Source organism: Barbus barbus (assembly GCF_936440315.1).
Source record: "Barbus barbus genome assembly, chromosome: 44".
NCBI lineage: Eukaryota > Metazoa > Chordata > Actinopteri > Cypriniformes > Cyprinidae > Barbus > Barbus barbus.
Window position 1 is genome coordinate 21,887,512 of NC_136722.1, and position 27,470 is coordinate 21,914,981.

The following is a 27,470-nucleotide window of genomic DNA, read 5'->3' on the forward strand; positions in this document are numbered from 1 at the left end:
CAAGGACAGGATGCACACCTTCATCTGCATCCTGTGTACTACACGTAAATGAACACGAGCACCTCGGCGTGAATCTCTCTGTCTCACACTCTCGTACACACACCTCTACAGCAGATGTCATTGATTAAAGCTGATAGGCAGGCCCATTAGTGTTTTGATATTATATATCTGTCAGCGGTGACACAACTGAACGCACGCTTGCAGAATGATCATATTTAAAACGGTTCCGGTGAATACTTAGCAGAAAGATTAGACCGGGCCTCATCGAGACAGACTCTTTTACTTGCGGACACATGCGTTCATTCATTTGCGCTCCTTCACTCCCTTACTCTTTCTTTTTCTCATCCTCACCCCCCTCATCTCCTCAATCCCACACACACCCCAGAGCTCCTAATGGTCTTTAGATCAGGGGGAAGTGTATGAATTACAGACTACAGAAAAAGACAGGGCTCAGCTAGACCGCCATGAATGAAAAATTACCCCTTTGTTCCCTCGCATCAATTGCATGCCTAATGAAATCAAAATCAGATTGCATAATCAAGTGTACGTCCTCCACTCGGCGGAGGCCCACTGTGAATCGTAACCTTTTCCCTCTCAAGTGGAAATTAACACAATCTTCCTCTAATACGGTGCAGAGTGGAAAAGGGAAACGGGGAAAGCGGCCCTTGTCAAATCGGGACCCGAGCGTTACGGCGTAAATTTGCACTAAACCGAAGGTCAAATGGCGTATCTGAAAAATAACACCAATAAAAAGCCATCTCAGAACTGCAAATGTGATTCTAAAACATGTAAAAACATAACATAAATGCCTTGTGTATAGACACTCCTATAAAAATAGTTCAAAATGTCAAAACTAGTTATAAAAATGGCTTGAATGATGGGATGAAATCCCACCCACAACCCATTTTACTTCTGAAATGTGATGTATTTCTAAGCTAAACAGAATGAGAAAGGAGAAGGCACTTCATTTTATGACAGGAATTGACTAGTTCATGAAAAGTTGACAAAAATATTAGTTGTTTTTTGTGAGAATTCTGTAGCTCGTACTTTCAGATTTTTAATATTAGATTATTGGATTAGTCGATAACATAAATGTAATATTACATCCATAACTTACGTGTAATTTTAAAACTGGCATTTGCAAAGACAAACTAAATTCATAGGTGGATCTGAATGAAGTTACATACCAGTGAGAAAGTGTAACTTGCGAAAATGCACTACGTGTAATATGTAACATTAATAACAGTGAATTCATAAAACAATACTAGATATTTTAAGTAGATGAAGTGAAATTTAAAATGAAATTTAAAGTTTCATGCATTTAAAAATTATTTTTTTCAAATTTTTGTATTTTGATCAACTAAATTTTAAATAATTTTGGAGTAATTAAGGATGAATAATAATATTGATTAAATTTATTAGACATCAAAAGAAAAATATGTAAAACTTGAGTAATTCGATTTATGTATAGGAAGATTATGAAGACAAATATTTAAAGTTTGACATTTAAATGTTTTAACATTTTAAAAAAAAAAGTATGTTTTTTTATTTTTTCTGAATTTTTGTTTTTGTTTACAGTTTGTAATTTTTCACATTTTTGTTACTAACTAAAATTGTATTATCATTAACTAAATAAAAAATAATTTTGGAGTAAAATGAATAATAGGATTTATATATACAAAGATTATGAAGACAATTATTTGGAATACTGTGCACAATAAAACCAGAAATATGCTTAGAGAAAAAAAATATCAAATGGAAAAATATTACATTTATTTTTCCATGCTGATTTTCTGTGATGCATCACATCCATATGTGCAACTAGGCTTTTAACCTCAATACAAATGCTCTTATTCGTCTGTATCTGCTACCTGAGGCCACATTTGAGCTCTTTACCCAGAAATCTCTATTTTCTGTAGCTTGAATAAAACAGGTTGTGACTATTTCAGGTCTGCATGCCCCAAAATTCTCCTCCTTTCAACCTTACGTTCACCCTCTCCTCTGCAGTAGACTGAAGGTTAATTAGTTGCCAACCTGAAAGCAATATCAACCTTTGTGGTTCTCCGGGCAACCCGATTCATGCGGCCCAGCAACACAGACAAATGCTCCTTCTGTCTCAGTGACTAATAAACCCTCGTCCCTATCTAACACAAGACTGGACACCAGCCAGAAAACTGCAATTCCCAGAAGCCTTTGCTGACCTGTCTTTAATGGCACAAAAGCAATTAGCCCCGGCTAAGTGATGCTGAGGTCCTGGCCGGTTATGTTTCCACAGCGGTCGTGCCAGCTTGCGGAGCCCCTGGAGAACATTGCTCCTGTTTTTTATTAATTACACTTGATCTCAGCTCTCTAAATCCAATTTGTACATTCCCAAACTCCCTCTCAAGTGAACACCGAGTAAATCTGGTTCTTGCAGGCCAAAAATAAAGCATATTCAGCCTAAAATGAAAATCAGCAGTACAAACAAACTAACATACATTTTCTGAAAGGATATCAGTGACAGTTTACTCAAATAGCTCCTGATTTTTTAAATATAAGAACTATGACATGTTTTTAACGAGGAACCAATTTAACGTGAATTTTAAATTTGGTAACACTTTACTTAAAGCCTTTATGTATAATCCATTATAAAGGGTTATTAAAAGGTATAGTAATTCATAATAATTATTCATAATGTGTGTTGTAATACATGATATTTTGTTTTAAATAATTATAACCGAATTTAAAATAATTATAGTGTAACAATGAACTGGTAAGTGTTATAATATATTAATTGTGGTTACATTATTCATGAGATTGTTTAATGCATTATAATGTGCATTAAAAGGCATAATTAATGCATTAAAACTATTTTTATAATGCATTATAAATAAAGGCTTTAAGTAAAGTGTTATCTGAAATTTTAGTTTAAATAAAAACAACCTGATTTGTGGCTTGATAAGTAAATAATTATAATGTTATAAAGTTTTTGACTTAAAAACGCAAAAAAAGGAACTTTTTATTATTGCACATTAAAAATTGTCTTTCCATGAGATTTAAAAAAAAAAAAAATGTATGCAAATATTACAAAAATGTCAAAAATAATTTAGCTGTTGTATTATTTTGTATATCTAGTAGTTTTTTTTCTAGTATTTAAATTAGTGCTGTCAAATGATTAATCGCATCCAAAATAAAAGTTTTTGTTTACATAATACATGTACGTGTGCTGTGTATATTTATTATGTATATATAAATACACACACATGCATGTATATATTCCAGAAAAATAGATTGTTTATATATTAAATATATTTATTTATAATATAAATTATATGAATATAAATATAGTCATGTAAATGCATGTAAATAAATATTTTCAAAATATATATTGTATGTGTGTGTATTTATATATAAATAATAAATATACACAGAATACACACACATATTATGCAAACAAATTTTTAATTAATCGTTTGACAGCGCTAATTTAAATACATAAAAAAATCTAGTATTTAATCATATTCTAGTACTTTTTTTGCGAACAATTCATTGTCATAGTGTGAAAATTTTTATTGCACATTACTTAAAAAAAAAATTATATTCACAATTTTCCATGAAAACATTAGATCATGACTTGCTTCGCCTCTGAAACGACTTGACATCACCAATTCCTCCAGATGACTCGTATAGAAACACTTCTGCTGCAAATTTTGTCGAGTATTCTTGCAAATGTTACATAAAAAAAAAATGACATTGGTGTTGAACACCATTTCATGTCAAATTTAATGCTGCTACAATCTGTACACAGAATATCTTCAAACAATAAAATAAATTCATACATTTTAAGGCAATACACCACTGATGGGGTTCGTACTCACTTGTGGCCCCGATGCCGAGTTGTAAAGTGCTGCGGTCTTTGGTCAGTCCGTTGGTTTTGGGGCTGGCTGTAGGGGCGACTGTTGCCACCGCCCTAGGCGGCCTCTTCCCTGGCACTTTCACCGTCGTCCGCAGCAAATCGATTTCTTTACCGTGGACGTTCTGCATGTAGTCCTGAAAAAATAAATAAAACATTGTGTAGTTTTACACAAAGTAAAGTAGTAGTAGTAAAATGTAAACACACGTTTGACACACTTTGTACAAGAATGAGGCTGTAAAAGGAGGAATCCATTCAATAAGTTTCAACATTAAACATTTCACGGTACAATTCAGTTCAACATAATGATAGTTTTCTTAATGAGCAGAAACAAGACTATTTTAGTGCACTATTTCAGCCTCATTTTTGGATGAATGCAAAAACAAATGGTGTAAAACTATTTCACTCAGAAATTGTTAGTAAATTTCACAAAGAAATTGCAAGTAATTCATTAAATTAAACATTAAATTGAGAAAAAATAGATGAAATATTTTCTTGTAAAAAGTACTCCAATAATTGAAAAATCAATTGAGTATCTGAACCAACAATTGTCATAAAAATCATTTGGTCCAGTATTGTTTAGTTAACAACTCTAAGTAATTAAGGTTTTGGATGTTTAAGTAGGTTCTAGTATTTAAGTCCATTTTAAAACACAAGTATTTAAGTTCCAGAATATACAGTAAGTATGTTCTAATATTTCTAGCTTTTGTTTTTAACTTAAGATATATTTTCAATATTTTGAAAATTAATCTACACTTAACAGTAGACTTAAAAAATATTTTTTTACGTTTTACAAGAATATTCTATTTCAACATTGTCAACATGTTACTTAATGTGCCACATTTGTGTAATTATTTGGGAAATCTACTAGCAATTTCTAAGAGATAATTGTTTCTAAATCAACTTCTCCAGTGTATTTTCATTTGCCTCAAATTAAACGTCACCAACTTTGACTAAAGTCTACGCGAATAAACCATGCACTGATGCAGGGCATCTATAACCTACCAAAAAAAAAACTTTCTACAGGTCTTGTAAACCAAACACAGCAGCTTTGGACAATCAAAGCAGCACCAGGCCCACGCAATCTAGTATTTCACCTGTTTCCATGCTGCCGCAGATTAGCAAAATTAGCATTAATGGCCACGAGTAGACTCATTCCCATTTAAATCGGGCTATTCCATTTTCATGGGAGTTTGCGAAGCGCAAATGGGTTAAGCCAAGGTGCAAATCACCCTGCTCAGCACAAAAGAGGCGAGCAGAGATTTCGGCCTCGGAAGTCTCCCGCCAACTCCTCTTCACTTTTATTGCGCCCCATAAAGCACTAATTTCTTCAAAAGCCTCAGTACTAATTACCCAGTGAGCGCTCTCATTCCATTTTATTGCTGGAATTAACAGCCAGTTTGAGGCGCAGAAAGCTATTAAGATGTGTGATTAAGCCATATTCAATTAGTTTCTACAAACAATTTAATTGATGTAGCAGACAGAATTAACAGAAGGGGATTGTGGGATAGCTCAGCTGGCTGCGGCGCAAAATTAAACCGTCTTTTCCGTCTCTCCTCATCTTTCTCGTTGAGCTAAACGAGTGGTCCACAGGTGTCCAAACCCAAACGTCTCTAACGATTATGACGCCCGTGGCATCGCGTGCCTATTACACACATCGCTGGCATGAGATGCGCATTATATCGCTAATAAACACGCGGTTGATGTGAGAGACGTGAGTTTGGCCAAGATATTAATTTCGGTCATAGTCCGTGGAGGCCGCTAAACGTGTCTCGTGCAACATATCTCGCACGGTCAAGGTACGCCGCTTCTCCACTGGATCTTAATTAGGAGGCCCTTATTAATTACTAACCTGTGTTAAAAGCGTCGGAGAAACGCGAGAACAAAGATAGGCGTGAGTGCGACGTATGCAAATGAGGGGAGAAGGGACTTGTGAGAAAGCCGGAGAAGCAGAGAGAGGGGATTTTCGGAGGTATTAAGAACACGCGGGGGTTCTGACAGAGATGAATGTTCTGCGTGGAACGGACTGTGGATTTCCCGCGGCGAGTGCCGTAAGAAACGCGCGATGCTGTAGCAACCGGAGAGCAGCTGACCTGTCCGGCTCTCCTCTGTGTTACTGGAAACCTAGAAAATACCTCAGAAATAGCAAAGAGTCGCTGAATCTGAACTATATTTCGACTGGGAGTCATTCAAATTAAATTTCATTAAAACATGCTAGACAATCCCTTCGATGTGTCCCGCCCAAACGTTCTGCCACGTCAACGTCATAATCGATTTCATGGTGTTTTTAACTGGAATGTGAGGTCTGATATGTGAACAATTCGCTTGTTATGCAAAAGTGTTCAAACAAATCAAAGTGTTTGTTGATAACTTGACAGCAAAGCAAATCAGATGTTAAAAGAACGTTAGGAGAGCATTAGAGGAACATTCTCCAAACCTAAAGGCAACATTCTGTTTACATGAAGTTAACTTTCCTGGCTAACATTAGGATGCAATTTAAAAATATATATATTTTCATGGTTTTTACAAAATCCAAAAACTATAGGCCTAACCCCATAAGAAACAGAGAGAGAAATATTAAATCACAAAAACAAAGATGAAGAAAACTAAGAAAAATCATCATCCTCATATCTACAATCTGTGCAGTATATCAAATGAAAAGCAAAAAAGTAGGATGTCCATTTTAGGAACATTCTGAGAACAAAACTAGCAATCTTATGATCTGGAATCCATCAATTATTATTAATGAACTATAATAATTCGTAATTAATTAGATTAAGAATTTGGTTAAACTGGAAAGTAACACATTAGAGTAAATTTAGAAAAACTGAAATAGTATTTTCTTGTAAACAATAATTTAAAAAAAAAATTTTTTTAGTCTACCTGATCCAAATAATGTCATAAAAGTATTTTGGTTCCAGAATGATTTAGATACCAACTCTAATAATTAAGGTTTTGGGTATTCAAGTATTTTATAGTATTTCATTCTATTCTAATATGCAAGTATTTAAGTTCTAGTATTTAAGTATATTCGAATATATTTTTAGATTTCAAATTGTGATATTTTCTAAATATTTTGAAAATGAATCAACATCTAACAGTAGACTGTAAAAAATGATTTTTGAAGTTGTAAATACAGCAAAGATTATTGGATTACATTTTACAAGAAAAATACCATTTCAGTCTTTGTGCTTTAAAAATTCAAGTTTCATTCAATGTATTATTTGCCAATCCTTAATAATTATTAGTGAAATTTACTGAGTGAAAAGTTTGGCTAATAGGTAAACGTGTGACGCGTAATGCATGAATTTACACCAAACACAAATCAGTGAATCATTTATTTGAACCAGTTTACTGAATCTGAACTGAATCAACAAAATGAACCAATTCAGCAAAATGAATCAGACATCTGATCTCTAACAGCAGAGGAGACGGCATACTCACATGTAAACTGGGGTGGTACGTGAGCAGACCATTGTCACACAAAGTGACGTATTTCTTCTTCCACTCCTTATTAAGAGACTTCCCACTTCTTTTTAATAAAATCCCCTGTTCAAGACAAAAACAATCAGTTACGAGGAGATTTCAAATCAGGAAAAATTCACAACACTCTGAATAATAACCAGCTGGGTCATTTTAATAACTCATTTTCAGGAATGGTATGAAGAAGGATAAAGATGTCGAGACACTGTCATAAAGTAAAGCAGAAGTTTCCCATGCAGCACTGTGAAGCTTCATGTACTCATTCACACACACTCATTTGCATACATTTAAGGCCTATTTACACAATATGGATTTTCACAGTCAATTTCCACACTGTTAAAACAAAACAATGCATCTCTACAGAACTCATCACACCGAACATTTGCCGCTTGTTTTATATTTAGTATGTTTCGCTCACGTTTGTTCATGCTCATTTTTGCCACTAATTTTCTTCAGTGATCTTGTCATTCTTGGTGTGAACAGTGCTTTACATTTATTGATTTAGTAAACGATTCATCCAAAACGACAAATTAGAAATCATACAACAAAAAGAATAACTGCACAGCAGCCACAAAAACTGCTGTAGAACGTTACATTTTCAAATAACCTGCCAAAAAACCTCACACGCTAGTCACTCCTAGTTTTGAAAAACCCATTTCCTTCAGCATATTTTTGCCATAAGCTGGCAAAAAATATTATTTCCTTCTATAAAATGTAAGTCAAAAAAACCTTGCAGAATGTTGGTTATTTTACCAAAATAATAGGGATCATACAGAATGCATGTTATTGTTTATTTAGTACTGACCTGAATAAGATATTTCACATAAAAGATGTTTACATGTAGTCCACAAGAGAAAATAAGTTGAATTTATAAAACTGACCTCGTTCAAAAGTTTACATACACTTGATTCTTAATACTGTGTTGTTACCTGAACGATCCAAAGCTGAGTTTTTTTTTGTTTAGTGATAGTTGTTCATGAGTCTCTTGTTTGTCCTGAACAGTTAAACTGTCTACTGTTCTTCAGAAAAATCCTTCAGGTCCCACACATTCTTTGGTTTTCCAGCATTTTTGTGTATTTGAACCCTTTCCAACAATGACTGTATGATTTTGAGATTCATCTTTCCACACCGAGGACAACTGAGGGACTCATATGCAACTATTACAGAAGATTCAAACGCTCACTGATGCTCCAGAAGGAAAAACCATGCATTAAGAGCCGGGAGGTGAAAACATTTTGAATTTGAAGGTCAGGGTAAATATAACTTATTTTGTCTTCTGGGAAACATGTAAAATGTCTTCTGTAGCTTCTGGAGGGCTGTACTAAATGAAGAAAAAATATGATACGTTTGAACCTTCTGTAATAGTTGCATATGAGTCCCTCAGTTGTCCTCAGTGTGAAAAGATGGATCACAAAATCATACAGTCATTACTGGAAAGGATTCAAATACACAAAAATGCTTGAAAACCAAAGAATTTATGGGATTTTTCTGAAGAACAGCAGACAAAGGACTTATGAACAACTATCACTAAACAAAACAAAAAATCACAGCAGTGGATCATTCAGGTAACAACACAGTATTAAGAATGTAAACTTTTGAACGGGGTCATTTTTAAAAATTCAACTATTATTTTCTCTTGTGGACTATATGTAAACATCTTCTATGTGAAATATCTCATTCAGGTCAGTACTAAAACAATAGCATGCATTTTGTATGATACCTCTTATTTTGGTAAAATAATCAACATTTTGTAGATGTAATCATATGTAAATGTATGCATTTCAGCTTTTATTTACAGGTATTTTCATCTGGATCTGATACACAATTTAGAAGATAGCACCTTTTGTTTGAACCCACCCATTTTTCATGTTACCAAAAGTATTGGAACAGATAGAATTATCATAGATTAAAGTGAAAAAGACTTAATATTTAGTTGCAAATCCTTTGCTTTCAATAACTGCATCAAGCCTGTGACCCATTGACATCACCAAACTTTTGCATTCTTCTTTTGTGATGCTTTTCCAGGCTTTCACCGCAGCCTCTTTCAGTTTTGGGGGGTTACTCCTGTCAGTCTCTTCTTTAGCAGGTAAAATGCATACTCTACAGGGTTTAAGTGTGGAGATTGAAAAACCTTCCACTTCTTGCCCCTGATGAACTCCTTTGTTGTTTTGGCACTATGTTTTGGGTCATTATCTTGCTGCATGATGAAGGATCTCCCAATCAGTTTGGTTGCATCTTTCTGTAAATTGTCAGACAAAATATTTCTGTAGACTTCTGAGTTAATTTAGCTGCTGCCATCATGTGTTATATCATTAATGAAGATTAATGAGCCTGTCCCAGAAGAAGCGATGAAAGCCGAAGCCATTACATTACTTGTGTAATGTGTACTATAATGTACACCTGTGTACACTGTGTTTCAGATGAGCTTGTATGTTTGTGATCATGAGCAGATCCTTTCTTTCTCCAAACTTTGGTCCATAAAATCAGTCCATAAAACCTTGTCCCAGAATTTTTGAGGCTTGTCTCCTATTCTTCTTGCTAATGAGTGGTTTGCATCTTCTGGTGTAGCCTCTGTACTTTTGTTCATGAAGTCTTCTGCGAACAGTAGATTGTGATACCTTCACTCCTGCCCTCTGGAGGTTGTTGCTGATGTTGTTTTAGGGTCTTTCTTTACAGCTGTCACAATGTTTCTGTCATCAACTGCAGATGTTTTCCTTGATCTACCCGTTTGAGGTGAGCTACTTAGTACACCAGTGGTTTCTTTCTTCCTCAGGAGATTCCAAATGGTTGTACTTGCTATTGCCAGTGTTTGTGCAATGGTTTGATTGATTTTTCATCTTCTCTCAGCTTCACAATTGCTTGTTTTTCACCCATAGACACCTCTCTGGTTTTCATGTTGGTTACACGTCTAACTAAATATAAATGCAGTCTGCACGGATCTGAAACTGAGCGCAGACATTCAGTGCTATTTATTGTTTGAATAATCAATTAATAGGACACACCAGGGCAACAAAACACACTGTCAGTCAAAAAATGAAAAATGGGTGGGTTCAAACAAAAGGTGCTATCTTCTAAGTTGTGTATCAGATCCAGATGAAAATACCTGTAAATAAAAGCTGAAATGTTCATCTCTCATCTCATATTCATCTTTTGATGTCAAACCCAAATGTTTACAGTCTACAGCAAAAATAAAGGAATTGGCCTTACTGTTCCAATACCTTTGGAGGGCACTGCATGTATGCATGCATATATATATATATATATATATATATATATATACACACACACATACACATATGAAGTATCTTTATACCATAATGAGCTGTCATTGATAGAACTGTCAAGTTATTAACATTCAAAATAATTTACAAATATTTTTCATAATAGAAAAAATATTATATTTTTTATATTCCATATATTTTATATACTTAATATATATTACATTATGTTGTTATAAAATTCTGAGCAATCAATTCAAGCATATGATATTACTAAACACAATTTAATTTCAGATAGGTGGGGAAAATAAAGTATATAAAACTTTGTGACAATATTTCCTCACCCTCTGATCTCTAACATTAGCGGTTAAGTAAGTTAAAGACAAAATTTCCAGTCCAGAACAACTTTTCCAGTGATGAATAATGTTAAATTGGGCCCCGGCTCCGAGTCTGTGCTCATGCAAGTCTGTGAGGGCCTCACATCAGTGCTGTGGGGGGAGAGCAGAGGCTAAATCCAATTTGTGTACGGACTCAGTGTGTATTCTTTCGCCCGTTGCGCCGGCGAACTCTCTCAGACCTCTGCGAGCACGAGGATTAGAGGCTGTGATCCCAAGCTCTTCAAAAGCTTCCAGCCCCCGTCCCGTCCCCTGCTCAAGGCCTCACCATCTCCCGCTGTTCTTTAAAAAAAAACACTCACTGAGCACTTATCCCCTAAAGTCCAGCCAGGACAAACACTCCCTGGCCAGGACTGGAAGTGCACAGAGTTGGGCGGCAGGGAGCAAAGGGGGGTTTGGGTGGCCTGTTTTGGCTTAATTAGGGGATTAGGGAAGATTCCTGTGCTCTTTACCACTTCCTGTTGGGAGTGAGAGAGTAGGAGGGCTCTGATGTGTTAACTGGCCAGCCCCGACCCCGAAGGGGACTAATCCACGTGAAGAATACACTACTTGCTAAACATCAGGTGCTGACCCAGGGTCAACTGGGTATCATGGTGTTTACCCGACAATCAAGTCCTAATCCTCTCCTCGCCTTGATCTGATCCCTCCATGGATATTCTCTCTCCTCAATACAACTCTATCTACTCAACCACCCTAGAAATACTACTGAAAACCTGTTGACACTTAGTGTTTCTCAAAAGGACTTCAAACATGACTTTGTAACATATTTGATTTGAATAAATGCATCAATCAAATGCTAAAATAAAATAAAATTAAATATGCAAAGAAAAAGTGTTGAAAACAACTTGAACAGTAGTCTGCTAAATGCATACAAATAAAATATATAAAATAGAGTGAAATAAAATATGTAAAAATGGAATTATATATTACATTCATGTAGCTCAAACAATAAATAAAAAATAAAAAACAATAAAAAAGCTGAAACGGCTAAACTACCAAATGCTTACAAATAAAATTTAGAAAATGAGAAATACAATATGTAAAATAATGATATATATATATATATATTGCATTCATGTAGCTACTGAAAAAGGCATACAACTAAAAGAAAATGAACAAAAATGTGACATTTTAATTAAATAGAAAAAAGCAAAGTCAAACATCTTAAACAGCTGTTTGGAAAATGCATAAAATAAAATAAAGTAGCAAAGAAAAGCAAAGAAAAACAGGTTAAACGGTACTCTGCCAAATGCACAGAAAATTAAAATAATGTAAAGTGAAATAAAATTAAATACATAAAAAATTGACCTTGTATATATTATTTTATATGACTTTATTGCAGCTCAAACAGCATCTACAAAACAAAATAAAATACATATTTTTTAAGTGATACATAAAAAATAAAGTAAGCAAACACAGCCATCTTACCATTTACATATTAATTTCTCCAGCTCTGACTGACTGAATAATCCTGTAAAAATACTGTAAAGAAAGATTTGGTTGAGTGCTTTGGTCAAACTCATATTCTTGCCTGTATTTGCTGTTTATCACAATTTATCATGAACATTATACTAGAAGTGTCATTTGTGAAGCAGCAGCCATCTGTTAGCTAAACTGGCCATTCATTATTTGTTCAATAACGCCTGTGTTCCTACAGAACTGCTATTGGTTTGCCACTCAAATAAATGAAAAGGACAGCTGGGTGACCTCTTCTGGCAACGGCCTGTGTTTGTACATGACCGTCACAGAAGTCACGTCTGTTTCGAACAGTCATGGATGCATAAACATGATCGGTAAAATCACACCCCACAGTGCTGAAACAGATCAATGCTACAGCAGACAAATATGAACGTCTAGCAGCAATAAAAAAAAATGTAAAGCAATTTGTAACAGGGTGTATTTGTGGAACTTGACAAATAACCTCGATGTACTTTAATAATTCAGATATTATACATTACTTCTGAAATCATTCAAACACATTCAGCCTATTCCTTACAAAAAGTACCAGGTTAACATGAAATACCATGATTTATCTGACTTGTTAATGATTATTTGAATCTATTATTTGAAGTCTGTGTTAAAGTATCATAAATCTAATTATCATAATAAAGTGTTTACTGTCTAGTAACTGTCTAATATCAGTGTACTGCAGCTTCATCACAGTACTTTTTTGTAAGATATTATTACTGTAAAGCAATTTTTTTAAATTTCAGTTTAAATTGTATTTTAAAATTGAAAATAAAAAAATGACATTTATGGTTTAATAAATGAATACTTTAAAATAATTAGTAATGTTGTTGTATTGCCTTAAGATAAGTAGATAAATCGCATTACGATAAATTTTGAGCGTAAAATAACAGAAACATTGATGTAAATAAATAGAAAATATATTTACTGTTTAATAAATTTATACTTTAAAATAATTAGAAATCATGGTAGTGTTGCCTTGAGATAAACAAATAAATTGCATCACAGTTAAGTTTGAGTATAAAATAATAAAAAAGGTAAATAAATTGTATTACAGTAAAATCAGTATTAAAAAATAGAAAAATTGATTTAAATAAATAAATGGCATTAGTCAATTTTGAGTATAAATTAAAAAAAAAATTAAATTATGTAAATAAATTACAATACAGTAAAACCAGTATAAAAAATTTTAAAATGTTATTTAAATAAATTGCATTACAGTTCATTTTAAATAAGATTTATGCAAATAAATTGCATGAGTGTAAAAATAATAAATCTTGATGTAAATAAATAGCATTACAGTAATGTTTGAGTATAGAATAATAGAAAATGGTATAAGAAATGTCAAAGAGAAACACCTTAGTGGGAATAACGGGAATTACAAAGTAAAATAAAATAAAATAAAATACAATTATATTATATTAAAAGCAATAAGGCATCATGTTTACTTTTTTACTTTTAGTCATTTAGCAGACGCTTTTGTCCAAAGAGACTTACAAATAAGAAAAAGTAACTAAAACTAAAAAGTTACAACTCTATAAATACTATATACCTACATATTTAAGAAAATTAAAAAATTAAATAAAATTGACACATGAATATAACATTTCAATAATAAACAAATAAATGGAAAAACTAAAATAAAAAGCGATACTTCTAACCCTTGCCAGTGTCCCTGCCCGGTAGAGTTGATGGTCTTTACACTCTTTGATCTTCACACTAGGAGGGCTTCACACGACGACTGCCGCGGTATAATAACCTTTTTTATACCAATCCAACAAATCACCATTTTAATTCAGCTGGACCCACTTTCCTGTTAATCAACTACAAATGGCCAAGCAAGTGCACACACTGACAAGATACACGATACAGTACGAGACCAAACGCGATTTCAGCAACTCTGTTGTTAATACACTTAAATCTAAAGTTAAAAATATTAAAGTAAAATAGAGGAAGAATGTAACACGTCATGAGAATATGCCTTCAAAAGTAATGCAAACGGTAGTTTATATTAAATTAGACTCCTTTTTACCAAGACCTACATTCCATTTAGCCAACATAAATTCACAACTGCCTTATTTAATGCCCACGCACCGCCTAAACCTACAGACACGCAGTGTTCCTGCTGCTCAAACAGACACGTCTATCTTCAGGATGGCCTCTGTTCTGTGGTCAGCGGAGGGGGAGAGAAAGAGGAACTTACTGGGATTAAACACAAAAGCCTTGTGTTGACAGTCTCCCTGTGTCACCCCTGAGCTATCACTGCTATTGTTGTCCTTATTTACCATTTTTACTGATTGGGAGGGGGGGGGGGGGGGGGGGGGGGGGGTCCACAGTGTGTAATTTGCCCAGTGGGAGGTAATTATACTCCCATGGTACTTTGATCTTCCTGACTGTGCATTTGACTGGCCGGGCAATCAGCTCCATTCAAAGGTATCCCAGCATGGCCGGCGTCCCCCCTCTCCTTTACTCTCTCTGTGACTCTCCACTACAGACAAACAGATAACAATGATGGCTATTAAAGGGATAATCTGTAATTGATGTACAAAGGAGGTTGACAGAGGGTATAGACGTGTGATATGTTAACTGTAAGAGGGATGCGTCACCCCCATCATCTTAATGCCATGATCCATATATGCCTGATTGCTCATGCACTTTTCAGTTATAAAAAAGAGATTAATTTACTTTTCAGATCTTCAATTTATAATAAATATTTATAATAAAATTTGTAATTTTTTTTCTCAGAACACAACAGAATTGCAATTGCAACTATTTTTGTAAACTGTTTCTAAACTACTTTAATCTACTATATGTAAAATAGCTTTGTGAACTACTTTCAAACTAGTTTATTTATATATTATTATTTGGAAATGATTTCTAAACTACTTTTGTAATTCATTTTGTTTAAACTACCTTTTTTGGAAACTATCTCTGAACTACTACCTGGCAAGAATTTCTAAAACACTTCAGCAAACTTGATCTAAACTACCTTTGTAAATTACTTCTATTACTATTTTATTTGTAAACTATTTCTAAACTGCATTTGTAAACTACTTTATTTGAATATACTATATGGAAACTGCTTCTTCTAAACTTCTACATGGAAACTATTTCTAAATATACTTGGAAACTACTTTAAACTACAAAAACTACTTAATTTTTTTTTACTTTTTTTTAAACGCATGTAAACTACTGTGTGCAACCAGATTTGCTTAAAGTCAGAGGTTGCATGTGACACTTGTCACAGGGATGATGTCTGTTCAATGTGACAATGCTAATCTCTGGCAGGGGTTAAAGGTTAAGGCTAGGGTTAATTTGAAAATTGAATCAGAGGCTCAAAAAAGAACAAATGAATGAACAACTCTACTAAAGAAAAATAAATATTTGACAGCTACTCCGTCAGGAACTACCGCTAATTACCAAGACGAATCCTTTCAAAACCACATTAGCTCTTTCTGACGTCAGACGTCAGAGTATTTCGCTTAACAGAATTCAATTTCTGTTCAAACCCATACAATAAAAAAACGGACTAATGTAGAATGTAAAGAATTTTAAACGTTTGTTTCTCATAAATGTTAAAGGTTGCCAAAAGTTTCTAAAAAAATTAAATACAGGGAATTTTAAAGGACACATAGTTTCATAAATGATATTCAATTATGTAGAAAATCATGGATACTCATGTACATATACACACACACACACACACACACGTACATATACACATACACACAGACACACACACACAGACAGACACACACACACACACACAGACACACACACACACACACACAGACAGACACACACACAAACACACACACAGAACAAAATATAAAAATGATATATTCAACAAAACCAAAATAAACACTAAAGAAATTTAAGGATTCAAAGACAATATTTCCTAAAATGTAAGCTCATGTACATTCAAACGCATCATGAGAAGAGTAGGCCAAAGACGGAGTACCAATTTCTTACAGTGTTGAAACTGATTCACAAAAAATCAAAGAGTATTTTGTTGGTTAACAAATGATTGTGATATGCATATCACATAAATAATTACAATATATAATAAAATTTCAATAATATACATATAAATCAGCAATCTGCATAACTACTACCATTATGACTACAGGCAAAAGCAAACAAAGTTAAACTGTGTTACACTGACATCTGTTGGTCACACAAAGAATCTGACCGAGAAAGCCTAAAACAATCAAGTTCATAATTTCAAAGTCTTTAAAAAGTTTGCATTTTAGTGCTGACACACACACACAAATTTCATATATACACACAAAAACCCTTAGGATATTAACATTTGACTAATCCTCAAAACCAGTCTACAGTTCTACCCTATAACAGTGTACTTACCTCATATAATGAGTGTACGAATGCGGTGACGTACCTGTTTGATGGGTATGGCCCTTCCACTCCCTATACTGTCAGTTTTACTCTCAATGCTCTTTGTCTGATCACTGGCTTTCCGTGACTGCAAAGAAACAAGACAAGATGTCAGTGCAAAGAACAAACTGGGAACACACATGGAGTTGGGGAGGATGTGTGTGTGAGTTGTGCCTTAACTCTAGTGTGTGTGTGAAGTGAGTGTTGGTGTGTGTGGTGGGGGACAACATAAAATCGCAAGAAAGAGGCTCAAATAAACGCGCAAGCAGAACGGTGCAAACATACAGCAGCACATTGAACGTGCAGTATATATAGATACATATTTACACAGACCAGGACAGACACACAGAACAAAACGACAACGGAAAATATCAAGTTCGACCATAACGAAACACAGGAAGTCAGAACTAAAACCCCCAAGAGCTCTTTTGTGCCTCACTGTGGCTTTACCAACCACAGAAGCGTCAGATTCAAACCATACAAGAACAATAAATGCAGCTTTATATACAAAAAAGGTTAGCAGAGGAGGAAAAAAAGAGGGCGTTAATACGGTGCATCTTTTTCTGACAGCCTCCACCTGTTAAAACATCTGATAAACAGGTCAGACGAGAATAATAATAAAAAAGATTCAGAATTAGGGTTAGATTCACAAACATTTCAAAACAAAGCAAAATCAAGAGAAAGAAAAGATAGTTTATACATCATTTCACTTCTGGATTTCAAGACGTTCTTCGCTTTTCAGTGGCTGGAAATGGCATTAGGGAACGAATAAATGTTAAACAATGAATCCTCTCATACAAAATTACCCACAATGCAACATGAATGCTCACTCATACCCGACAGACAACATTATGGCGCTCATTCGCAAATGGAGAGAGAGATAAAGTTTCATGATCGACTCAAATAAACTAGGCTAATGTGTATTTTTCAACAGTTTATTTTTTCGTTTGGATATATACAGACACCATACAAATCAAGTCACAGGTTTACGTGGAAATAGTCAACAGGCAGAGCCACACATTGCAGTTCCCACAAGAGAGAGGCGCTGTTTCATATATCTCATATATGTATAGAATATACTTTCTATAGAATACCATTGGAAATCAAATTCAATACAAGATATACGGCAGTCTATATTTGTCCATTATTGAATGATATAAAAAAACAAAACAGTGTGCAACGCATGGAACAGTTCATCTTAGCACATCGTCATGAAATAAAGAAAAATGAATAAGCAAAAAAACAATCAAACAAAAGAACTAAATAATGGCTCTGGGTCACAAATAGATACTACATTCATACAAGTTGGTGCATTTCCGTCACGCTTCTCTATGTCTATGAAGGCCTTCATATCGTTCAGACTTCACACCAAGCGAGGAATCCGCGTCCACGCGCCGCCGCGGCACCTGTATCAACTAAACGAGCGGCTTTATAAACGCATCACAACGCAATGTGACGTCTCAGGGCGTCATGTGACATCATGTTAGTTTCACAGTTGAATGGTGGTCAGCATATCGAACAAGAAAGCTATGTCATCCGGAATCCGGATTCAAATCTTTTTTATTGTTGAGGGATCCGGCGCTATGCTGACCGTGCAGCATTGGGACCTCGACTAGCATCACACTCCAGTGTGACGTGGTTCACAAAGCCACGGTCTTGTTAATAAAGATGAAACGGAGACGCGGGGTGCGGTTCGTGGCGTTCGGTGTGAAGTTTGACTAGCTAAACTAACCCATCAGACACAGAACTCAAAGGAAAGACAATAAATAGGAAAACAAATAGGAAAAAAATATATATCTTGGCAAAGTGTTCGGAATTACCGTAAAAGTTCTGTCCGTTTGAGTTACGAAGCAACTTTGGGCGTTGTTGATGGCTATTGTCCGGGTTGGGGAACATTTAGCAATAAAATGACTGATTATGATTCAGTTCAGTGTGTGCAAGTTCGAAATCTGTCTTTTTCTGTCCAACCAAATGTCCTTTAAACTCAACCATGGCTGCCAAGGGGCAAGTGTCCAAGAAAGCCATGGTGATACCCACGATGCAATGCGGGCTATTGGGGGAATAAAGCAGCGCTTGTTTGCTCCTCCTCACTGAGGACCCCCTCCCATAATGCATTGCGGTCGTACCACCACCACCAAGGGCTCGTCTAATTGAGGAGAAGCTGGAAAGCCCTTTTAGTTGAAGAAAGGTTGGAAACAGAAGAACAAATCTGGAAATATCGACAAAAACAGTTTAACACTTTGGTCACGGGGAGCGTGGACAGAAAGGTTGTAAAGGGGGGGAAATAAAAGCAAATAAAATGCGTAGACATCTACATTGGAGATGATGGTGGATGTAGTATGATTATTGGCTTTTTTACAGGGCAAAATAGAGATGATGTGTCGTGAAATAATAAAATTAAATAAAATAAACCCCTTTCCTCTTCATGTTCTCTCACAGAATGGAAAATAAACAGACGCCACATTAGACCAATGATAAAGATATCTGAATGGTCGTTTTAGGTATCATGGAAGCACTGTGCTTGGTTTCCTGTCCTCTGCTGACATCTAGTGGCAAAGACACACACTTATGAAATGATATTCATGAGAGAATGTTATGAATTATGAGGTGACAGGAAATATTACTAAATCAGCAAACTGTTCTTTTTATATTATTCAATAATTACATGAGCTTTAGTTTCTGCATTTTTTAAAAAGTAATTATAATTTTTTATTAAAATCTTTAACAAAATATTTAATTATGGCTTTCTTTAAAATGTAAATATTTTATTTTTATTTAGTGTTGAACAAAATTAGTTGTTACTGACTGCAAACAAAAAATCTGACATTTTTTATTCAGTCTTACCTTAATTTATTGGCACTGGTATTTATATATTTGAATACATATCATTTCTTTCTTTCTTTGTAGGTGACTGTCCAAATGCTATCCTTTACTATACTAGTGGTAACAAATTAACTCTTTCACTATGACCCAAAAGACTATGATTATAAGGCCACTCTTGACTTGGAACAATTAAATAATATCTAACATAAATTAGATGTATATGACTTTGAAAAAAGCTGCCGAAAACTCTGGTGATCAGCTAGCACAAAGGCTTTCCTCATTTTTTGCATGCTATTTCTAAAAATTTAGCTCGGAGTGGCTTTTATGATCCAATTGCAAATGAGATGACTGGTTAGAGATGTCGTCGAAAGGGGAAATTAGTAACCGATCCAGATCTCCCGGCCGTCTTCTGAACGTCGTAGAGAGGTTGTGTGGCCCCTCCCTCTTGGTTTGGCTCCTCCCACTCTCCCTCCCCGCCCTCACCCCTGTTCCCGCCCACATCGTAAGTCTGGCTCCTCAGAAGGTCATGAGTTGAAACTCCCGTTCGCTCTGCCACTCGGGCACCCAGACGGGGTAGGTAGCGTGCTTCGGCTCCGTTACGCGCACCGGCAGAACGTTGTGTCTTGTGTGGACGGGGTTAGACACGACCTAGCAGGGAGGGAGGGAGAAAAAGGACAGGGGACGCTAGCACAAGAGCCGCCACTGTTGCAGCCAATCACCTTGCGGGATCCTTCCGATTGGAGGAGACTTTGGGGGGGGAATGGGGACAAATTCGACTGGTTATTTGGGGGGGGGGGGGTGATTGGCTGAATGGACAAAGGTGGTTCTTGATTGGTTAGATTGGAGATGGTGGTGTTGCTAGTACAGTGTGTGTGGCTCTGCCTCTCTCTCTCTGTCTGGCTCCAGCGGAAAGACACGCTAGGTGAATGTCTGTTAAAGAAGAGAAGGGGGCGGGGCTTGCTAGGGAATTTTGCTGATTGACACAGTGAAATTAGGAAGGGCACAGGGAAAACATCAGTATCGGGGAGGGCAGGTATTCAAATCCAGAAAAGATAAAAAGCTAAGTTCCCTTGGTGTAAAGCTTTTCAATTTACAGTGTATATAAAGGACGAGGCAAAACAAAATGGCGGAAAAAATTGCGTAAATCGGAGCGCCTTTCCTTGTCCTAAACATCTCTCGTCATTTTAATGCTTGCCTCCCCGCGTTTACTGAAATATGTAGCTATAAAAAGCATGTGGTCATGCGCTTCTGTGGTAGCAGAGGCAGGAGGGATTCGGTTACACTTAGCGCCGTACTTCCCTCTTGTGGTCAGAGACCGCGTTACGCTCTCTGACTTTGCCCTCCACTGCCCCGGGGTTTGAGGGGAAGGGGGTGATGAGACCTAAGAGCAGATCCACTCACTGCAGACCTAGAAACAGCTTCTCTCTAGCTCACTGGCCGTCTGAAAGCAGCAGCGGCTGCTGGGAGATCTGCAGTCAGGGGAAGTCCAGCACTCTCAGTAGTGGGAGTGCGTGGTGCTCTGCATTAGCTGCCTCATACTTACTGTGAAGATGTTGGAGCGTCGTTTGGACTGCTTGCGGATGGGCGTGGGAGTGTTGGAGGCGGCCACCGTCTCGATGCGCATCTCCCTCTGGCTTATGCTGGGGGTGGAGGGAACGGAGGAGGAGTAATCACTGAACGCGCCTCCTCCATTAGCAGCCTGAAACAAACAGAGGTGGAATGGGGAGGGATAGATAGATAAGATAGATAGACAGACAGATAGATAGACAAACAGATCGAATGACAGACAGACATAGAAATATAGACATCAGATAGACAGACAGACATACAGACATTAGATAGATAGATAGACAGACAGACAGACAGACAGACAGACAGATAGATAGATAGATAGATAGATAGATAGATAGATAGATAGATAGATAGATAGATTAGATAGATAGAAGCAGTGAAGTCAAAATTATTGTGCAGTAAGATGTCATAAAATTGTGTCCTGATACCACATATGCCATAGTAAACCTTTTAATGCATTAAATAGCTACTACAATTATTGTTACTGCTGTAAATCTATGATAAATATTTCTGTAATTTTATTTACTTTATTTGTGATGACAGTTTTTTTAAAGTCAAAATAATTAACTGTTTTTGTGGAAAATATACCATGGTAAATTTTCAGAACTTAAATATGTGAATTCTAAATAACAACTAGCCAACTGTGATACAGTTTGCATGCTAGTTGCTTCAGGACAGGTTTAGGCTAACTGAGGCTGATCCTAGATCAGTACAAACGCCCCAGACTCACCTGATTGATGTGTACAGAGGGGATGGACGCGGACGGAACTGACGAGTGGCTGGGAGAGTTGGGCAGAGATTTACACGGACCAATCGAAAGCTGCTGTTTTTTCCTCAGCGCCACCACTTTCTGAGCAACTGCAATCACACATCATAAATATCACAACTATGAAATCAGTGCATTAAATAGATTAAAAGTGACAGTAAAGACATTTAAAATTTCTGTTTAAAAAAATGCTGTTCTTCATGTTTTCTTTAAAAAAAAAATAGAAAGAAAAACAAAAAAGAAGAAATGTTTCTTGAGCAGCAAAGCAGCATATTACAATGATTTCAGAAGCATCATGTGATACTGAAGACTGGAGTAATGATGCTGAAAATTCAGCTTTGCATCAAAGGAATAAATTAGATTTTTAAAATATATTTAAATAGAAAACTGTGAATTTAAATTGTAATGGTATTTCACATTTTTACCATATTTTTGATCAAGCATCAAAATCAAGAGAAAAAATTAATCTCATCAAACTTTTGGATTATAGGGTAAAGTATGCAAGAATTTGTCCACCTCTTGTACACTGAATAAAAATGTATGAACAGTATATATTAGTTTGACTTTAAATATAAAATTGAAAATTGAGTTAAAAAAAATATTCAATTAAAATATATTTTACATTTATTTCAGGAAATATTATCAAAAATGTTTATGTATAATAAACATGTTTGTAAAATGCATTTTAAAGTGTTTGGCACAGCTAGTCTAGATACTAGCTGTTTTTGTTGTTTTAGTCCTGCATATGACCAACTATGCTTATGGGAACAATTTATTAATAACCTATAGCGTCTCTCAAAGCCAATGATTTGCAGTAAATGTGACTACGAGCATAAACATGACTACAAGTTCATTTATTTGCAAACATAATTCATAAAGGGTGATACATTTATATGACATTCAGTGCTTATAATTTTGGTAGGCAGATGTTCATAACTCAGTTCAGTTCTAATGACGCACATAAGGTTTCTTCTCCAGCTGTGAAATGTTTTTGTGCAGATTTACTGCACGAAACTAGAAACCCTGGAGACTTAGAGTGTGCCTACAGCCGTTTAACAAGTGACTCAACATTATTCACTTTTACTTTTCGCAAAAACAAAGTAACAAAGAAAGAACGAGCTGCGCACAAGCGAAAGAACCGGCAAAGTCGAGATGATGTTGATCAAAAAGTCGAACAGCTCACCGTCTCCAGACAACAAGCGCCTCTCTGTCTTTTAATTATTTCAAATGCAGCCCGAGGAGGCAATTACACGCAGGAGAAAACAGCAACCGTCACCACCCCAGCAATAAAGGCAGGGATGAGAGAAATCCATCCTGACAACTATGATATTGGAGAGCGCGGAGAAAACTGCAACACTGCGGAGCAATAAAGCTGCTGGAATTATCACAGCCCCTGCAACCGCGGGAGGAAGTCTCACACGGATATATAGAGCAGCGATACCAGATTACTGCGCGGCTGCTTGATAAATACTTATGTAATATGTATTTCTAGGTGCTGTGAAACCACTCTACCTCGAGCAGGCAGCTAGAGGGACGCAAAAGAGATGTGTAGGCAGATTTCTGTAGCTTATTCTGCGATACATTCATGCCACATGACAACAGTGGGCGGAAGAGAGCGCTATCAGTGAACTCAGAGCGCAACTGATATTCCAGCCGCTTCTCAGGATCATTCGTAATAAATGCACTAACCACTAACGATGTAAAAACACAGCTCTTTGTTAGATGAGGAGATAAAAGCAGGACCCAGAACATCAGATGCATTCAGAATGCCTGACAGCCATCTTTAAAATCTGCTGTTTGTACATAATATAATACAGTAAACTAATAATATAATAATAAATATCCCCTTCATGGTCATACCTTTAAAGATTAATACATTCAAATACATGATCAATACCAAACTTCACAGAGATTGATCACTATTGTTGTTTTATGATGATGCCAACTATTTTTAAGTGTCTGATAACCAGAGTGCAATGAATGTTGATAACTGATATGTAATTTTTGCTTTAAATCTGCTTTTTGACATAATAAAAATAATCAGACTACAACAATAAAGCATAACATGCTTTATGAACATTATAAAAGTAGTTGTAGTAATATTATAATTATTATTACATTAACAACTACAATGATAATAATTATTGTTATTGGAAATTAATTTGTTTATTAAAAGTTTGTGTGTCTAAATAACAATAACAACAATAATTATTATTAGTATTACTGCTTTTGTTGTTAATACAATAATAACAACAGTAATAATAATAATAATAATGAATAATCATCATTATTATTGTTGTTATTTCATTATGTTTATACAGTGTAAATGAAAATAACATTTTGCTTATTAAAAGGTTTTAGCCGGTGTCTAACTAATAATAACGATAATAATAATAATATTTGAGTATTATTTTTTTATGTTAACAACAACATCGATAATATTAATTATTGCTATTGGAAATTCATTTTTGTTTATTAAAAGTTTTAGTCTGTCTAAATAATAATGACAACAACAACAATAATTATTATTATTGTTGTTGTTAATATAATAATAATAACTTTTCTTTTATAGTTAATATTATTGTTGTTTTCATTATGTTTACAGTGTAAATTAAAAATAATTTTAATTTTTTTATTATTCTATTTTGTTTATTATTATTATTATTATTATTGCTGTAAATGTATTAACAACAACACCAATAATAATAATAATAATGGAAAGTCATTCAGAAAAAAAGTCATTATTAAATGGAATAGTTTTTTTTGTTTGTTTTTTTAATATATATTTTTTAAAAATGCATTTCTGAATAAATGGATAAAATTCCACTGGCTTGGATGGGTTAGATTTGTTGTTCTAAAAACATTCTTATAACCTCTTTGCAAAAATACCTTCAGAATTATTAATGCTTACACAGGAGTCACATAAAATATTACCAAAAATTCTCAGGAGCAACAAGGTACTTCAGTCCAATACTGATCCATATTTATATATAAAAGACAAGCTATGTACTTCATTTACAGAGCTCAACCCTAAAGGTCACACCTGAGGATAAACACTTAAAGTAGTGTTCAGAGACACTGGTTAACACATCTGGCATCTCACCATCTTGAAAGACTCTCTCGACATTAAGACCATAGGTGGAGCAGGTTTCGTAATACGTGGAGCGTTTCAGGTCGTTGGACAGTTTTCGAGCCCGGGCGTCATCTATCACTCTTGGGTTGGCAGCGCTGATGGCATCTAGAAATCATATGATGGCATAAGACAGCATATTCATTTTTGGGGGTACTATTCCTTTAAACTAGCTCTTCGGCACACATAATGACAGTACAGCATCTACATGCTCATAATTGTTAATTATGTGTGTCATCAAAGTGCAATTTGCATGCAAGTACTGGGCGAATGTGTAAGAAAGAGTCTTTCAGCTCACTGCAGATGAGACTTCATATCCTGCTGCTTTGTTAAAGCAAGACGAATGTACCATTTCGTCACCTTTAGACAATGACTAAGTGCGAGACTTTCATGGCGGATTTAATAAAAACCAGTGCACATCAAATTTGGTGCATCCTGTGTTCTACTGTAGAAGAATAATAGAGTCAGTGCTGGTGTTATGACTCACCCTGCGTCCCCACCAAAACCATGGGAACCTCTGCCGCGTTCCTGTAGCTGGAAAGACGCAGGAAGTAGTTATAAACTGTCTGGAAGCTGATCTCATCCTCCAAGCTGAAGACGAACACCACTGCGTCCACCCAGGCAGCAAACTGAAACACGACAACAAAACCGTATCAATCTCAGCATCTATTTAAATAACACCTTTTGATTTAGCAATCAGATTTTGCTGATTCGCGCCTGGTGCTGAAGTGAGTCTGAAACGTCTCCGGATTGATATGATCGTAAAGACGTTCTGCGACTGAATAAATGCACTTCTTGTCAAGAAAAAAACAGACAGAAACAGCAGTTATGAGTGGGGTGGCCAACCCTAAGCTCCGCCCCTGCGTTAACGGCGTTAAATAATTTTAATGCGTTAAACAATTTTAACGCGTTAAACTGAAAAAATGAATTGCCGGCGTTAACATGCTAATTTTGACAGCACTAATATATATATATATATATATATATATATATATATATATATATATATATATATATATATATATATATATATATATATATATATATATATATATATATATATATATATATATATATATATATATATATATATATATATATATATATATATATATATATATATATATATATACCATATATATATATACCATATATATATATATATATATATATATATATATATACACACATATATATATATATATATACCATATACACACACATATATATATATATATATATATATATATATATATATACATATATATATATATATATACATATATATATATACACATATATATACATACATATATATACATACATACACACACACACACACACATATATATACACATATATATATACATACATACACACACACACACACACACACACACACACACACACACACACATATATACACATATATAAACACAGCATTATTTTAGTATCATCTTTAGTATTTCTGTATTATTTTTGTATCACTGAAAGACACTATTGTAGTTAATATTTTACTTGTTAATATTTTTAATCAGTTTTTATTTATATATTTTCCATGTTCGTTTTAGTTCAAATTTGAGCAATTATTTTTTTTTCTTTCATTTTTTGAAGGTTTTGTTTTTGTTTTTATATTTTATTTATTTAATTATTAATCATTTTTTTGTTTTGTTATTTTAGTACATCAAGATCAATTAAATTAAAATAAATTATGCCCTGGTAGCTAGTAAAATGTATTTTAATTTAATTTAATGTTTATTATCTTTTATTATTGTTTAGTTAGTTTCCGTTAAATATAATAAGCCTCTATCTATCTGTCTGAACAGCTACTGAGCAGATGAACCATGTTATATGCTACTTATATTTTGTAGTGTAGGCAGGTACATTTCAGTCATTTTAAGCGATTTTAGTAGTTTACTGAAGCCCTACGTGTGAGTTATTCCTCTATTTGTTTTCCATTTCCTGCAGGACAATAATTCTAATCATGGATAAATTAGGTGACCAGTAACTCGAATTGTTTCAGAGCCCTGAGACACACTCATTGACGTCTGGTTGAAATTTGAAGGGCCACATGACAAATTCTTGTGGTAATTTGCATTCTAATCAATTACGCATTACCATAAAACCAGCTAAACGGAACACAGACTAACAGAGAATAATTATCGCCGCAATTCCACCAGGAGTTACACTGGAAGAAAAGTTTCACTCGAAATCCGCATTCCCACAACACAGGAAGCCAGTACTCATCCACGGCTGAAAGCTGCCGTGAGAACCATCAGACTATAATTACACTGAGCCGCAGCACAATGTGAAAATAGGGCCTGAAATG

The 27,470-nt window shown here is 34.9% G+C and overlaps 1 protein-coding gene across 2 annotated transcripts in view; it reads right to left on the reverse strand.

Annotated features, from left to right (window-relative positions):
* Positions 1 to 27,470, reverse strand: part of LOC306863316 (arf-GAP with GTPase, ANK repeat and PH domain-containing protein 3-like) — a gene marked incomplete at its 5' end in the record, with an annotated part of 172,460 nt that overhangs the window by 59,699 nt on the left and 85,291 nt on the right. For both annotated transcript variants that reach the window (XM_079406570.1, XM_079406569.1), the window contains 7 exons: positions 3,858 to 4,029; positions 7,337 to 7,441; positions 16,855 to 16,938; positions 21,217 to 21,372; positions 21,976 to 22,103; positions 25,115 to 25,249; positions 25,629 to 25,770. In XM_079406570.1, the coding sequence (XP_079262696.1) occupies positions 3,858 to 4,029; positions 7,337 to 7,441; positions 16,855 to 16,938; positions 21,217 to 21,372; positions 21,976 to 22,103; positions 25,115 to 25,249; positions 25,629 to 25,770 (922 nt within the window). The remainder of the gene's footprint in view (positions 1 to 3,857; positions 4,030 to 7,336; positions 7,442 to 16,854; positions 16,939 to 21,216; positions 21,373 to 21,975; positions 22,104 to 25,114; positions 25,250 to 25,628; positions 25,771 to 27,470) is intronic.